This window comes from Glandiceps talaboti, chromosome 10 (genome assembly GCF_964340395.1).
Source record: "Glandiceps talaboti chromosome 10, keGlaTala1.1, whole genome shotgun sequence".
Taxonomy (NCBI): Eukaryota; Metazoa; Hemichordata; class Enteropneusta; family Spengelidae; genus Glandiceps; species Glandiceps talaboti.
In genome coordinates, this window is record NC_135558.1 from 19,873,477 (window position 1) to 19,891,080 (window position 17,604).

At 34.8% G+C, this 17,604-nt stretch overlaps 1 protein-coding gene across 1 annotated transcript; it reads left to right on the forward strand.

The window, feature by feature from the left end:
• Nucleotides 1-3,118: 3,118 nt before the first annotated feature.
• Nucleotides 3,119-14,571, forward strand: LOC144440741 (epithelial sodium channel subunit gamma-like). The gene is made up of 16 exons (XM_078130122.1): nucleotides 3,119-3,203; nucleotides 3,578-3,688; nucleotides 4,425-4,541; nucleotides 5,762-5,875; nucleotides 6,931-7,074; nucleotides 8,093-8,221; nucleotides 8,897-9,191; nucleotides 9,520-9,632; nucleotides 10,249-10,412; nucleotides 10,805-10,891; nucleotides 11,701-11,806; nucleotides 12,252-12,324; nucleotides 12,801-12,858; nucleotides 13,133-13,203; nucleotides 13,750-13,825; nucleotides 14,381-14,571. The coding sequence occupies exons 1-16, from the start codon at nucleotides 3,137-3,139 to the stop codon at nucleotides 14,555-14,557; spliced, it is 1,902 nt and encodes a 633-aa protein (XP_077986248.1). The 5' UTR covers nucleotides 3,119-3,136; the 3' UTR covers nucleotides 14,558-14,571.
• The last annotated feature ends 3,033 nt before the right edge of the window (nucleotides 14,572-17,604 follow it).

Sequence of the window (17,604 nt, forward strand, 5' to 3'; positions counted from 1 at the left end):
GATTATATCAAGTCATAAACTATGCATTAAAGGTAAATATTACAGGTTTTTACTAAACTTACATAAAACCATTACTGTATCTCTCGAGTGTGTTGTGTTTTCATTATGTCTTGATGGACGCGATATGCAATCTTTGAGATCCAAAAATGTTATGGAGAGGAGATAAAACGGTCTCACGTGAAGTTAAGATCTCTGCCTGACTGACAATCTTATTTTATCGCATCTTCATTAAATAGTAATATATTAAAGGTGATTCAAAATGCTCACATTCACTATCGCTAATTTGCTAGACGACATGTTTGTGAAATGCATTCTGGTTTTAAAACTTTTCAAAAGCGTCTGCAAACACCTTAAAATGACCTTTTCTGTCACTTCCCTTCGGATTTACTTTACTCGAGAGTTTTCGGGTATTTCCGGTCCCACCTAGACCACGGTATTTTATGACATCATAAGGGGAACACATTAGCACTAAGACTATGACGAGCGTAGTGAATAAAACCCAACAGCATTGTGAAAAAATACATTGCTAGTGGTTGTAACAGACATCAGTAAACAAAAACTACAGTCTACATGTCTTATTAACCAACATTTACCGATATTTACTCACACTTTCTGACTAATTGTCAGTGTCTGTGGGTATAAATGCTAAAATATTATCTCCCCATATTATGGCAAAATAAATCAAAACGGCCAGACTACAATGTAGATATACATAAACACTTGTAATGTCGGTCGCGTGTTTCAATTTATTTATCTGATTTTTTTATTATTTACCGAGGAGAAGCATTACAATATCTTCGACACGCATGGCATCGCCAGCATATTTTAGCCCACTATACTCGACTATACTCACTGATGTCGCCTTTTGAACGGCGCATTTAGCAACAAAGTAAACATATTTATCTTGAATAAATATACTAGCTATTAGATTGCCATTATATCAGCAATAAAATTGTAAAGAATTGAGGAAATTTCGTGAGTTTAGTGTTGTCATTTTAACATGACTTTAGCAACTCGTCTGGAAGAAAACTTGTATGGTTTCCCTTGTTGCGATATCACTTAATTTAATGCAATAAGCCTTTTTAATATTCATTAGAAGAATTTTGTAACAAATCATGGTATTCGAAGTATACAGTTTAGGAAACCAACAAATATCGCGATGTGTTCATGATATTAAATAGGATTGGACAATATTGACGTCGGCAATCAAGGTCGTGACCCCAGCACATGGTTATGGAGTCAGACATCAGTAATCTACAGATCATGAATCTACAGGTTGCAGGTTCGAGCCCCTTCGCTGCCTGCTGTTTGTTTCTGAGTGGCTAAAGTCCTTGGGCAAGATTTGAACCACGACTGTGCCTCAGTTAACCCAGCTGTATAACTGGGGACCTGGTAGGATGTAGGTTGCAATGTGAAGGCTTTAATCCTATGCGCTTAAATGGCTGCAATGGATTGTATGCTCCCCGGGGAGTTGAGGAAGACTAAAGGGCCGTTGTGCTGTTCTGATCCGAGCCAGGGGTAATAATTGTAAAGCGCTTTGAGCACGGAGTGGGAAAGCGCTATATAAGAACCCAACATTATTATTATTGTTATGAAAGAAAGCCTGCAACTAGATACTTCGCCACGTCCGGTCCAATTTCTCAGGGTATGTTTTGAAGTTAGAGACGTTATTTCTGTACGACTTGAACAATTTTACAATATATCTGATTGATAAATATGGATTACATCAACACGTGGATAAATTTAACCCGACACTAATGTGCGCTGTGCTCTCCCGATTCCATATGTACATTGTACATTCACTGCTTCAGCTTTGATCGGCGGAACTATCCTAGTATAAGCTTACTGCCGCGGCCGCGGTGACTGCACAAAACTTGACAACACTACCCCTCTACCAATATATAATAATCACCTGTATACCGTGATAAAAACAAGCAATAATTCGAGTCCCAACAAGTCGATGAGGCCTACTTCTGTTCAGTCGGATCCCAATGCGCGCGAGCTTCTTAGGTTTTACATGGGTTTCAGACTCGGACTAGAGTATTACGCCCTAGACAATAATAGATGTAAACTTGTGTTCACAAGCAAAACATGTGACAATACAAGACCACAACGAAAACTGTGAAAAATTTACAGGTCACACTCATTTTATATATAGACAACAAAATTAGGTCGGTCACAGTTCCATTTACATGATGCAATGACTCGGAGCGTGCTTCCATATGCTCGGAGAAAATCGAATCAATTAGTGTATTATGGGACCAACAAATATATTGTGGCACATGTCCCGATACGCCTTCTTGAAGTTTCCCATTGGTATTCTAATAGCTAGTATATTTATTCGAAATGAAATATGTTTACTTTGTTGTTAAATGCACTGTTCAAAAGGCAACGCGAGTACGATTGGGCTAAAATATGCCATCCTTGGCCCGGGGATGTCGTCAAAACGTCACGACGGTATCGTAATGCTTCTTGTCGGCAAAAAATAAAAAAATCAGATAAATAAAAGTCTATGAATATGAAACACGCGACATTACAAGTGTTTATATATATCTAGTCTAGCCGTTTTGATTTATTTTGCCATAATATGGGGAGATAATATTTTAGCATTTATACTCCTAGACACTGCCAATTAGTGAGAAAGTGTGAGTAAATATCGGTTAATGTTAGTTAATAAGACATGTAGACTGTAGTTTTTGTTTACTGATGTCTATTACAGCCACCAGCAATGTATTTTTTCACAATGCTGTTGAGTTTTATTCACCAAGTGACTACGCTCGTTATAGTCTTAGTGCTAACGTGTACCCCTTATGACGTCATACAATCCTGTGGTCTAGGTGGGACCGGAAATACCCGAAAACTCTCGAAGTAAATCCGAAGGGAAGTGACTGAAAAAAGGTCATTTTAAGGTGTTTGCAGACGCTTTTGAAAAGTTTTAAAACCAGAATACATTTCACAAACATGTCGTCTAGCAAATTAGCGATAGTGAATGTGAGCATTTTGAATCACCTTTAAGATTATACGGAAGGAATTACCATTAAATACTAGAAGGAAACAATTTCCCCATCCACTATATCTTTCTATAGTTACATGCCTGGATGGTTACTTTAAATGTGGCGATGGACAATGCGTAGAAATGTTGTCAAGATGTGATGGCCTCAATAACTGTTACGATGCGAGTGATGAATTAGGGTGTTCTGACAGTAAGTGCACATTCTTTGAAGTTATATTGACATGTAGCTCGCCATACTTATGTTACCTTGTGCTTTCTGCTCTCAAATTGTTGGGAACCAGCAGCTGTCTGATGATCGCGCAATGCGTGAAACTCCGAGTTACAACCAAGAAAGAGTTCCAGTACTAGTACTACCAAAACTATTGCGCTCTGCCACTGCGGTATAGAGCACTGTCTTAGCAGATTGATATATACTCACCGAGTTATATATATATATATATATATATATATATATATATATATATATATATATATATATATATATATATATATATATATATATATATATATATATATATATATATATATATATATAATCAATACTGTTTGACTTTTTTCTGGTAGACGTCTGTGGGAACGATTTCTTTCGCTGCAATAATGGTCGTTGTATAGACATGGAGGAACGCTGTGATGGCCAATATCATTGTTCTGGAGACGAAGATATGTGTACAGACAGTAAGTGATAAAATTTTCAAATGTTATTCCCGATGTTTAGCTTTGTTGAGTCAAGGAAAATACGAGTGACCTAAGGAGACTTTGTGTCTAGATGAGTAGTAGTAACCTTAGGTAATGAGTATTTTCCAGCTGAATGTAGACAAATGTTGGAGAATAACATATTTATACCTCCGTCAACAATATAAAAGAAAAACCGAGGAGAGTAACAATAATTTTGAAAGTTTTGACCCATACTTCAAACACAACAGACCCAGTGACATATAGACGCTCATTGTCATGGCATAGAACGACGAGAGTATATATTCCATATTTTTTGTTCAACTTGGCTGATGCATGGTTAAAGGTCAATGGAATCAGAATGGCTAAAGGTTTATAGAATCGAGTGAACTCTGTATTATATACATAATCCTTATCGTTTGGCAGATCTACAATACTATTCATTCAATTTAATTTCATGTATGTTTGTAAGTTATGATAAGAACGAAAGGCAATAATTGCGTATATGTAAATTATTTCGTGTTTATGATCGACAAAAAACTGTTCAGTATGCAATGTTGTTAGAACGAAATGGTCAATGATTCGGGGTAGATTTGACAGGCATCTGGAGTGAGCTCTACTTTGCCATTTGAATTGTATGGGACAGGGGTAAAGTGCACAGTATGCAGTCCTTTGGCATGGACATGGAGGAAAGCGAAGGTAATCGAGTAATCACATCACACAAACTGTGTTGTTTCAGATGTATGTCCATTAAACTACTTCATATGTAAGAATGGTCAGTGTATATCCCTGAATGAGCGGTGTGATTTTCGTCTAGACTGCAACGACGGGAGTGATGAAGTAAACTGTACCACAGGTAAGTTGATAACTTGTTCAGACACTAGAGCTCACCCACAATGCGGAATACATATAACATGCTATATTGACCAGATTTAAACTGAATGCCTTCCGTAAGGGCAAACCCATAGATTATTGGGCCTACATATATTGTTAGAATGCACATTTTTGAGCTATAGCTATCATGCACGATGTACCACTTAATTGGAAAATTAATTGTATGAAACTGGATGAAATTTAGTTAACAGATTGCTTAATTATTTCAAAATCATTAATTATGCAAATTATTCATTAACATTATAAGTTACATCAACAATATGGAAACGACACAAGCACTTCATTACCCCAATTATGTGAAAGTTAAAGCTTGCATTATCAAAATGATTATTTATGCAAATGACACTTTATAATTACAATGAAATGCGTGTAATTTGTTATGTTTGGTGGATATACCAAGTGGAATGAAATTTGAAAGTTGCATTCTTACGATATACTTAATTTCTGAAATCATTAAATAATACTAAAATTACTCATTAAAATACAAGTTATATCAACAAACTTCATAGAGCAAATGTACACTGTTACGGTTGATATACATCAAATTTAAATTATATGAAATTTGAAACATGCCTTCTTAGGGTATAGGCTAATTATGGAAAATAATTAATTATGCAAGTTATTCATTAGAAATATAAGCTACATCAACAAATTTTGCACGACATAGGCATTTTCTTATGGTTAACGTATGTACCAAATTGCATTTAAATTGAAGTGTGCATTTATACGATATAGCCTGCTAAAATCCATTAATTATGCGAGTGACTAAATAGTATTTATTGAGTATTTGCCAAAATGTAATCAGTTCTTGTCATAAGTAGTTTTTGAGATACATTGTTCACAGACAGACAGACGGACAGATCTGACAGACAGACAGACAGACAGACAGACAGACAGACAGACAGACAGACAGACAGAAGCATAGCACACCCCCGCACCTTACGGGAGGTAAAAATGTAGTAACCTTTGAATAGACAGGTGTCAAGTTTTGTTCTCTGGTAGCAGTTACAAAGACTAGTGTCACCATGTAAGGCTCACTGTCAGTATTTGTATTGGAGTCATTTAACGTACCATTTACTTATATGGATATGTGTTTGTGTATATGTATGCGTTTGTATTATGTATATTGTGTGTACATGTTTACTATTTGTATCACACAATATACTGATCTTTACTTTCTAGTGCAATGTCCCAATGAATACTTTCGTTGTCAAAGTGGCCAATGTGTGTTAGCTGAACTACACTGCAATGGCCAAGTTGATTGTGTAGATGGAAGGGATGAATTCAATTGTACAGGTAAAGTCCCTGACTCAAGATAATATTATTTACATGTTTAACAAGATGATTTATATCTTCCTGCATTGTAAATGTCAACAAAAAGAGGAAAATAATGTAAATCAGTGTGTTTGAGGAACTCGAGACAGGGTGTCATAATTGCCACATATACTGCAATCGTTTTATACTCTGCATACAAAGAGATTTATGAAAGTCCGCTAAGGGAGTCATTAATATACAAATACAGGTCGATATGAAACAATTGCAGATTACGGCGATTTCACAATACCATGCAGCTTTTCTGTTTTATACAACCACGGAGAAACCAATAAGGAACTAGACATGCGACAAGATGGAATGTGTACAGTTTCTTGTTACATTTCGTTTAAGTGGAATGAACTACTCATGCCGACATACAGACATCAATTGAAAACCTCAAAGGACATTTTACGCTCCCTTAATTCATCGGGTGTTTGATACTAACAAAACTATTTGCGCCCGAATGTCTGCATGGTTTATTTCATTTAGACCAAATGTAGCAAAAATGGGATCTAATAGTGCTATCGAAGTGTGGCATATACAGATTCTTATTGGTTTCTGTATGATTGTATCGAACAGAAAAGCTGCACGATAGTGTTCGAATTCACTATAATTCAATTGTACTTGTCTCTAACTGACATGGGCATCTCTTTGGCATACTGGCAAACCTTTCCAATCTTCTCAATTTCAACTGAACTTTCAAATTTGACAAAAACTGCCGCTTGATCTAAATACACCCATGACCAATCGTTAATTAACATAACAGCATCTGCGCAAACACAAACTGAAAATGTTATCAAATTAAAATCACAGATTCAAATTTCTATAAATGACAATTTAGTTCAAGAACACATCTATCTATAAAAAGGTGGCTCAAGAGCCAATGAGAATATCATTAATTGGAAGTTCAACCTTCAGGAATAGTTTGGAGATCAAAACAATGGCATATGGTAACACAATTATTCCAACTTCTTAAATGCCCAATGATAATACATCTGATATTTAAAAGTATTTCGATTTTATGACTGTTTTTACAGGTTTGGAACCACCGCCGGTAATTTGCAACGACGACGAATTCAAATGCATATCTATAGAGAAATGTATCATCTCATCATTTGTATGCAATGACATCGATGATTGTGGTGATAACAGCGATGAGAGCGAGTGTACATTTACTGTTGGTATGGCTGTTTAAAAATGTACTAGCTGCAGCTGGACACTTTTTTTAAAAGTTGTATTAGGTGCAATAAGCTACTCGTAATATCGTACAACGTAAACAGTTACTGTATTGCCTCATCTATGGGTAAACGTACTTTTGTAGCTACATACACGATATATAATATCCATTTGAGTCAAATTGATGTTTGGGTATACTATTCAGAACTGGGGTCCTCATGACGTTTCTAATTTCAACATATTTCTTACTGATGGGTAATGTCTACCATTGATTAACATGTCTAATAATTGGTATTCTGACACTCTTCAGTGAATATATTGTGGTTGTCTGATCAACAAATGACACTTACAATTTTATAGTTTTAACATGGCCAGAGATACAAAACTAAGCTTTCTTTTAAGATTAAAACTTGTCACTACACTATTTACAGATGATATTGACAACTAATTAACAAATTGAATGCCGTTTTGTAATTAAATTAATATTTTGTAATGAATGTATTGGTTATTTAATGAAAAATGTTGAAGATGCAGCAAGTGCAGGTTTAAGTATCTCCTTTTAAGGTTTATAACTGTCAACATTAATGTATCTTTATTAATACATATGCCAAGTCCTTGTTTGTTACTCAATAAATTGTAAAAGATTAATACAATGTGTAAAATGTTTGTTATTTATTGTACGTTCAATAACTGACTTTGTACACAACGTTCTTGCAATATATTCAGTTACAATCGCAGACTTGGTCAATGTTATTTCACATTAATTAGTAAAGTAGGAAGCCATGATAAAATTGTTTTGTGAAACCAAAATGAAAACTAAATAACAAATCCCAACCCATATGGCCACTTTAATATGCACATCCAAGCACAAATGCAATCCGAAGTAAATACCAAATTCTCACCCATATGGCCACTTTAATATGCACACCCAACCACATCGCTTGTCTATAATGAGGCCATGTGGCAGTATCTCTAGATATATAACTAGTTATTATTTTTCTTTCTCTACCCACATTGATACAGTTTGCAAAGCTGACGAATTCAAATGCAAAGGTGGGGAAAGTGAAGACGACTATTGCATTCCATTGTTGTGGCTTTGTGATAGAATAAATCAATGTGGTGATGGCACCGATGAACTTGACTGTAAATACGGTAAGATGGGTCTCAGTCGTATAGTTATTCTCGTCTTGATTATTCTACTGTCGATTTCATTCGGTAATGGTCGTTCAAATTTTAGACTAATTAAAATTTGAATATGGGGTTAATGGTCATTGATTTTGAATAGGAGTGATTCTTTTGAATGGAGAATACAGATACTTTATCAAATTTTACCTTGACGGTCACATTCAAAATATAAAGAAATGCATACCAAAAATTACAGAAATTGACACTTAAACCAACACGTCAATGATTGTTGCATAAGTCTTTGAAATTAAAATATTGCTTGATTTTGACAGTTTTAACTTGTCAAGTATTCACTCCTTGTGATGCCGGTCAACAAAGTGTTATCATGGTGTATATGGTTCCTGAAATAAATAATAAGTCTAGCTCTGCATCTTTAGCCGAAAATAAACACCAATCACGTGTATTGTGACTATTCCATGCCGTGGTTTTGTAACAGCGCGTGGGACGGAAATTTATTTTCGAATTGATTTGTAAATCACAGCAAATGATATTGGAACTTTTCGGAGCACGATCATATTTCTGCAACATATCAAATCCCCAAACACGGGCTAATATACAATCTCTTTAATATTCACGTCCGGTTTATTGTACAACCTATACAACGATCTGAAATATAATTTGATGCCATTTTTTTCCTTGCAGTCATCGAAGATGTTTTTTCCAACCCAGAATGGAAAACCCCTTATCTCAACATCACGAACAATGACAAGATTTTCGAGGAATTCGTTCGTTTAGTATACGTCAATAGAAACTTTGATTTTGTTCCAAGTGAAGATCCACCATCTTGGAATCAATTTCTCCTTGCAAGTTCAACCCCAGATTTCACTGATTTGCAGGATGTTTTGAAACTCTCTCCTAAAAACTTGGCCATTTTTGGACACCAAGCTGAAGATTTCATACTGCAGTGTACCTATGATCAAAAGAAGTGCAGCTATAGGTCAGTTATTTGATATATCCTTTACCCGAAAGCTAAAAACTGAGAAACAATTACTTCTCTTTGCAATTTAGTTATTTACATATAATTGCTATATAGTGCCAAGGCATTTTATAATCCATCAGTAGGAGAAAGCATGCAGTGTTTTCATAACTGTGCATCGCTACTATTATAAAATTAGTTCTCTCTATTTATTAGTTAGTGTCAGTGTGTTTGTCTGTTATTAGTTAGCGTGTATGTCTGGCTGATTGTCTTGACCCACCATCATTTGAATTGGTTTACATAAATAAACATCGTACATTTTTATTCATACTTTTGTTTTTATTTGCAGTGAATTCCTGGTCTTTCAACATGACAAATATGGCAATTGTTTTACATTTAATCATCAACTAGAAAATGGTAATAGTACTTTAAGAAAGGCTACTACAGCAGGGGCTGATTTCGGTACGTTGTATCAATATCAGACAATAATCAGTGTTTATAATTGATTCACAAAGTCATTAATTATTACTACACATCAACATCGATAGCTTTCTTTGATCTTTCTTCTCTTCACTTCAGAAGATATATAATCATTGTAATATAATATAATATAATATAATATAATGTAATGTAATGTAATGTACATGTGCGTAAATCTGTACATTTCTCAGTGTCTTTGTCATTCTCCTCCCACGATCTCTCTCTACTTTTATTTTTATCTGTTTTCCTGACGACAGAAATTCAAACGTAGATGACAATACTATATATTGTCTGTCTGTGTGTGTGTCTGCCTGCCTGTCTGTCTGCCTGCCTGCCTCTCTCTCTCTCTCTCTCTCTCTCTCTCTCTCTCTCTCTCTCTCTCTCTCTCTCTCTCTCTCTCTCTCTCTCTCTCGCTCTCGTCCTACTTTCTAGTTTTCTGTATACATTTTTCTTATTAAATGATGATATTTCTCCATCATAAAGTGCATGTGCACGTTGGATGTATACATTTTTGTATATAAATATGACCAAGAATGTTGCCAGGTAGACTAACAAGAAAGCCTGTCTCGTTTATCAATTGATATTTTTAAAACTGCAGGTTTGAAACTGACACTATTTTTAGAGCAGAACGAATACATTGGTTTATTTGGTCAGCAATCCGGTGTACGTGTTGTCATTCATCATCCTACAGTGAAACCCTTTCCTGAAGATGAGGGAGTCTACGTCAATCCTGGAGCTGTGACCTCGATTTCAATCAAACTAGTAAGTTAAAAGTACACTGTGAAGAACATTGAAAATGTATATGATTAATAGGCTAATATTGACATTGCGCTTAGGGGACTAAATACGGAATTGGAAATAATCCGAAAATCAATATTTTCATGTAAACAGGACAGTGTGTGTGTGTGTGGGGGGGGGGGTACATGAGTGGAATAGATAGTAGACTAAAAGTACTAGTTGACGGCTTCAACAAAGTTTCTAGTCACTCTGACCAACAGTAACTTGGCTGTAAACACAATTTATTTCGGATCAACAAGCTGACCTTATATATATATATTAGGTCATTGATTCATCGCTTCATTTTTATCTACATCTTCTGGTGACAATGCTGTGTAGAATAGTGTATCATATCTTTTCTTTCTTTAAATTTTCAGAACAAGCGAACACGAATGAGACTTCCACATGGGAATTGCACAGACCAAAAAATCAGTGAAGATAATATTTACGAATACTCAGCACTGGTAAGATAGTATAAGTGTAATACAATTTCCCTACACCTGCACCATAGTCTACCGAAACTGTCTGTTACCATATTATAACGCTATATTTCATTTCGCCTGCAGTGTTAAATATTGAGACAGACAGACAGACAGACAGACAGACAGACAAAAACAACATTAACATAACCTCACCATGCGGGAGGTATTAATCGCTACCTTTACACGTTCTTTGAGTTGGGGGGGGGGTGTTGGCAAAGTTGCGGGTGATTTTATCCCACCTGTTTTGTTTATGCTTTGGTTATGCTTTGGAGTTATTGCTACCAGCCTTGCTTGGTGTGAGATTGCAAAAGAAAGAAAGAAAGAAAGAAAGAAAGAAAGAAAGAAAGAAAGAAAGAAAGAAAGAAAGAAAGAAAGAAAGAAAGAAAGAAAGAAAGAAAGAAAGAAAGAAAGTACTCTCATCTGTATTCCCCTGAGGCAAACAAAGCAGTTCTTATCTTCATCTGTATTCTATCTTTATATGACAATAATATTACCCGTCTCAGTCTGTTATGCTATATCATGAAAGTATCAATGACATATCTATGAATATGCCCACTGCATAACACATGAGATGTAAACAGATCTCTCATATGAAGATGTTTTCGAAACTATCCCCGTGAAAGAAAGACATATCAATTTTTTCTGGAGATTTTGTTCTTTTACGTGTCTTTATCTTTTTTCGTTTGGATATTGACATAATATGATGCAAGAACGAACCTCTGAGTAGTTGGTTTTGATGCTTACATTATATGCTGCAAACGAACGTCAGATTAAATGCCATTTCTTTACAGGCCTGTCAGAAGATTTGTCTACAGAAATTCCTATACTCGAAATGTGGCTGTGTTGATACGCTGTCCGATGACAGACCTAGATGTAGTGTTCTCAACAAAACTCAAGGTTCGTGGTCGTTTAAGACTTACTCGTTCATGTCATACATACACGCGCATTTATTCAAAAGTGTTTATAAGAAAAAACTATTAAAATATAGCACATGAAAAAACTTTTCTCAACGTTTGGAGAAATGGCATGACTAGCTTGCTTATTTATTCATTTAGTTTGTTTGTTATCGTTTGTTTGCTTGCTTGTTTGTTTATTTATTTATTTGTTTGTTTGTTTGTTTGTTTGTTTGTTTGTTTGTTTGTTTGCTTGTTTGTTTGTCTGTATGTCTATGTTTGCTGAGGTGGCGTATTTTTATTAAATTACCATTATTCAACTTGTGTTACTTATTTCAACAACGTGGCAATGTTAGCACATGATATCTGTTCTGTAATCATATTAGTGAAGTTTGTCCTTAAATGGAATTTCTTTTGCATTGTACCATAATGTCTAAAATCTCTTTTAGATGCTTGTAAGCAGTTGATGCATTTCTTCTACCAGTCGAGTCTTCTGACATGTGACTGTCAACAACCTTGTAGGTAAGTATGGATGGATGGATGGATGGATAGATAGATCTGTCTTTCTACCTACCTACCAGTCTGTCTGTCTGTCTGTCTGTCTGTCTGCCTGCCTGCCCGTCTGTCTGTCTGTCTGTCTGTCTGTCTGTCTGTCTGTCTGTCTGTCTGTCTGTCTGTCTGTCTGTCTGTCTGTCTGTCTATCTATCTATCTATATATCTATCTATACGTCCATCCGTCCATTAATCTACTAGCATATATTGGTGTGGACTTGTGTGTATCTGTCGAGCGTGTTATTGTATGTACATTCATATATATCAGTACTATATGTGTGTGTTGGTTATGTAAGTGTCACTTTGCGCGACTATACTATGTTTGTCTATTTGCTTTCATGTGCGAGTGTGCTGGTTTTACCCATTTTAATACGCATTTTGTAAAACATTTATGTTGTCCATTCTGGTATACACACATTGATGATAAATTTATTTTTCTCTTCCAGTCAATCATCATACTCTAAAACGATCTCACAAGCTTTGTGGCCGTCTTTATCAAACCTTGTAAGTATTATTGTTCTATTAATACAATATTTCACTTCGATTTAAGATCTGTAATGTCTCACTGATTTGTTGATTTATATGCTAAGGTGACAATATATTGGCCACTTCAATTTCTAAAATATTTGCTATGGTGTAATTTTAATCATTCGATAAAAATAATGCAATTGTATTCCACCTACCACATTTATATACAACAAACGTGATTATGGCCAAAATATATTTAAGAATTAAGTAATTCAGTATATATGATTTGTTTCACTGTTATCGCCTTCAGCCACATCTTCTGAATGGTATACACGCAAGCAATAGGAAAACATGGAGCATTCGAGACAAAGAATCAGCAAGGTTAATATTTTTTATGTGAAATTGTTATTTGCAGTGATCAGGGTAGGTAAATTCTGTTGGTCTGAATGTATTATTAAGTCGCTGATCGATCAATGAATGTACATTCATGATACAAAAGGAGTAATAATGAAAATTGTTGCACTTGCATAGTTACACAATATAAATTATCGTATAATTGGAACAAAACATTCTAAGTACCAAAATATTACTGATAAAACACTACTTTCTTATTCGACTGCATTGTCTTCTGAAAAATAGCCCCATATCACTATTTCACAGTGTAATACATACCGTATTATGCCATTCACGAATCATATTCAACAAAAAAAGTATGGAATATATAAACTGATCGTTCCACGTCGTGAAAACACGTGTCTACGTCACTGGTTCTGCTGTGTTCGAAATATTAGTCAAACCGCTCAAAATTGCCCTTACTTTCCCCGTGTTTTTATATATGTTACTGGAGAGGAAGACAAATGTTGGAATAGTGTGTGATTGTTATTTTGGTATATACTAATAGTTGATAATATATATTGATATATATAGAGAGGACCTTGTACGTCTGGAAGTGTACTATGAAGATTTGAATTTCAACCTTGTGAGTGAAGAGGAAGCCTACCCGGTAAGATAGAGGTTTTTTTCATATATTGGATTTTAGTTTTCATTCATGTTACTAATGTTAGAGATACAAGTGTATGTATGTATGTATGTATGTATGTATGTATGTATGTATTTATTTATTTATTTATTTATTTATTTTGTTTTATTTATTTTATTTATGGACGGCGATGTATATATAAAGTTTCGTCCATTGAATAATATACATAAAAGTACGTTACATAGCCATGACATAGATAAAAATATGACGATGGAGAGCTGGGGTAAACTCTATTGATGGACCATTGGCGAGGATTGATGACCTGTATTTTACAGATCAACAGTATGATTTGGGGATTTGAGTTTGCTTCTTGGGTTATGTTGATGGATGGTTGCACTAGTTATATCATAAACAAATTAACACATCTATTGAAATATTGGTATCGCACGCAAGGCAAATATGAACCAATTGTTAATGACATATTTTGTGGCGCCAGATGATAAAATATAGCAATACTATAGTATAGGTGATATAGCGAGGCAAAACATTCATCATTATGTTTATTTTTCTCGCTCTAAGGTTTTCCAGTTACTTTCCGATACTGGTGGATCCCTTGGACTTTGGATTGGACTCTCTTTTATAACAGTGATAGAATTTGTTGAGTTTTTGGTTACACTGTGTCAGGCGGCAAGGAAGAGATCTCATGAACGTATGAGACGGTATTCCACGAGAAGGAGGAAATCCCCACGGACCTGATGACTAAGAGGAGATGAGAATTTGACCTATGAGAGTGGTTTTAAATATTTACACTCTACGTTTAAGTCTAGAGGCTATCCATGTCTTCGAATCTTTTCTCATGTCTAGCTCAATGATGTCATGAGATGCAGTTTCAAGTTCAAACGAAGCGATTAACATAGTCATTAACAGTATGACTTTGTTAATCAATCACAGAATCCTGTCCAATGATAACGAAGATAGACTTCTAAGTATTTATTTGGGCAGTTACATAATAATCTAATGAAAGTCGTATCAGGACGCAACTTATCCATTGTTTACAACATTCTAACAGTTGGGGGTTTACACTGCATGGACAACTTTTAATGTATTATTTCTTGTGGAGCTAGATTGGGTAAGGAGAGATCCCGAGATTTGAAGCAACGGAAAGTATGTTGCCTACATTAAAGAGTACATGCTAAATTAAAAAAAAAACTTGCTAGCAATTTATCACTGTGCTTTAATTTATGGTTATGATTCGTGCAAGAAAATAGAACTGTGCGATGATACACAGATTTCTAATATCATCATACATCACTTTAAAAAATATATAATACGGTTACCATAATTAATTGTAATACTAGGTATTTAACTATATCATTTCCTTTAGACCAGACCACGTGCTTTTTATCATTATTCATTTCTATAATTACGGTTTATCAGTATGGTTGTACTTACAAACGAAAGTGTACACGATTCTAGTTATATCTTCCAAGACGGTTTATCACTTGTCTATCACTACATAAATTCACCAGTACGTACAGTATACATGTACTACAACCGTACAACATTCATTCCATTGATATGAATGCCAACATCCGGGTCCGTTGCTAGTCCAGTGATGCATCATCACAGATCTCTGACAGGTGTCATTATACATATATCTCAATGCCAATGTGTCTCATAAAAGCCCAACTCGAATAACATCCATTTGGCATACCGAACAAACAGTGCCTACTTTGAATAAAGAAATTAGGCGTATTATATATATTTCGTTTAAAATGTCGTTGATTTACACATGTTTAATTTTTTTACACGACTTACAGGAGTACAACTTGAGTTTTATAGATTTTTTCTTTTTCATATTTGGGGTAGGGTTAGGGAGTTTGTTGCGAATTAAAGTATGTCTGTTGTTTTCCAATTACTGTGGCATACTGAACTATTTGTTATTATCATAATAATAATAATAAGATGGTTTGTAATGCGCCTCATCTCTGAAGAGCTCGAAGCGCAGAGGAAGAGTGGATACACAAATAGTTAATGAAAATGTGAATTCAAGGTAATGTGTATTAAATAAACTGAGAAAGAAAAACAGTTATTAGCAGTTGAAGAGGTGAGTTTTCAGAGAATGTCTGAAGGTTGACAAAGATTTGGAATGGCGGAGATCAAAAGGGAGGTGGTTCCATGAAGTAGGGTAGAATTCAAAACTAGTATTGAATCGTGATAATCTAAATCACGAAATATTTAATACTTTGAATCGTAATACATGTCAGTTTCAAAAATATATTAATGTACGTTTACGTTATATATTGTAACAGCATTACAATCCTCACCAAAATTCTTTTGTTTAGCGATAGCGATATCCTACATGCGATGTATGGCGTCATCGGAATTCATCAGTTCTGGACCTAAGCAATTAGGTATATTCCACAATATAATACTATTTTATGGATGTCTGTTAACCACAGACCTCAACCTTTTCGCAATGTGTTACGCTACATTAAAGTGGCCATACTGAGGAGGATTTGATATTTATTTTGGATTTTAATTTTTAAGACAATTTTATCATGGCTTCCAACTTGAAAAATCTATGTGAAACAACATTGACCAATTCTGTGTTTGTAAGTCATTACACTGCAAAAAGCTAAAAAGTGTGTAAAACGTTTGTTATTGTACATACAATAACAAAAAGTATACACTATTAATCCTTTGCAATGTGTTGAGTTACAAACAAAGACTTGGCATATATTGTTTCATATTTTCCAACAGGAAGACATTATCGAATCTTTAAGGTCAGCAAGATTTGTAGTGGAATGATAAACTGCATACGAGACGATATATGTGGTATGAACTGGAACATAGACTTTATCTATCAAAGTCCTGAGTTCTGCCTAACCCCCCCCCCCCCCCTCCTCCAAGGCTAGAGCCAGCATTCGACTCAGATGCTCACAGCCCAACGGTCAAAAGCCAAGTTTTGAATCTGCGACGCTATGGTCTTACAATAATTAAATTGCAATAAGTCACGCATATCAGATATGCTTTTAAGATAACAATAGGTCATGCATAATTATGAACGTCATGGAGATGAAAGAAAGATACTAAACTTTAAATTCAATGACATCTCCAGACATACGATATTAGTGTACCAATTGTCTTGACACCCATGTGAGCCATATTCATTTCTCTAACTAGGTGTTTGACGATGTCCATGTATAAGCAGTATCATGTCTGAACCCAAACACAGTAATTACACCATAACACCATGATGAAATTGTTCTGAAAATTAAATATCCAAAGTAAATACCAAATCCTCATCCATATGGCGACTTTAAGGGTAAATTGTAAAAAGTACCTATATTATGTGCAATTGAACAACAATGTACATTTTAACAATGATGTAACTACTATATGAATGTCCTCAAACTTTCTCTGAGTGGTCGTTCTTGAAAAAGTACAGAGTTTTGCTAGTTTTTAGTTTTTTTTGTCCATTTCCTGTAATTCTCAGTTACAGAATTTACATCATAATCATCAATTACAAAAGTATGCAAATATGTAGTAAGCATTGTAGAAGGCGTTTTAAAGTTCAACCATAGAATTAACTTATTATACATATATAAACAACTAAATATGTTATAAATGGTGTTCATGATGTGTTGTTGTTGTTGTTTTGTTGCTTTTCTGTTATTGGATGATTTTATTGTTTATTTGATGGTGTATTTGCTACTTGTTGGTATGTGGAAATGGAGTAATTTGTTAGTTGAATATTTTCATACTTCTTGCATCAATTTTCGATTCCATATTGTCCTACA

Coding starts and splice junctions, on each gene's coding strand:
- LOC144440741 (XM_078130122.1), top strand. CDS start 3,137: ATGTTGTCAAGATGTGATGGCCTCAATAACTGTTACGATGCGAGTGAT. Junction 3,204..3,577: donor TGAATTAGGGTGTTCTGACA/GTAAGTGCACAT, acceptor TTTTTCTGGTAG/ACGTCTGTGGGAACGATTTC. Junction 5,876..6,930: donor GGATGAATTCAATTGTACAG/GTAAAGTCCCTG, acceptor CTGTTTTTACAG/GTTTGGAACCACCGCCGGTA.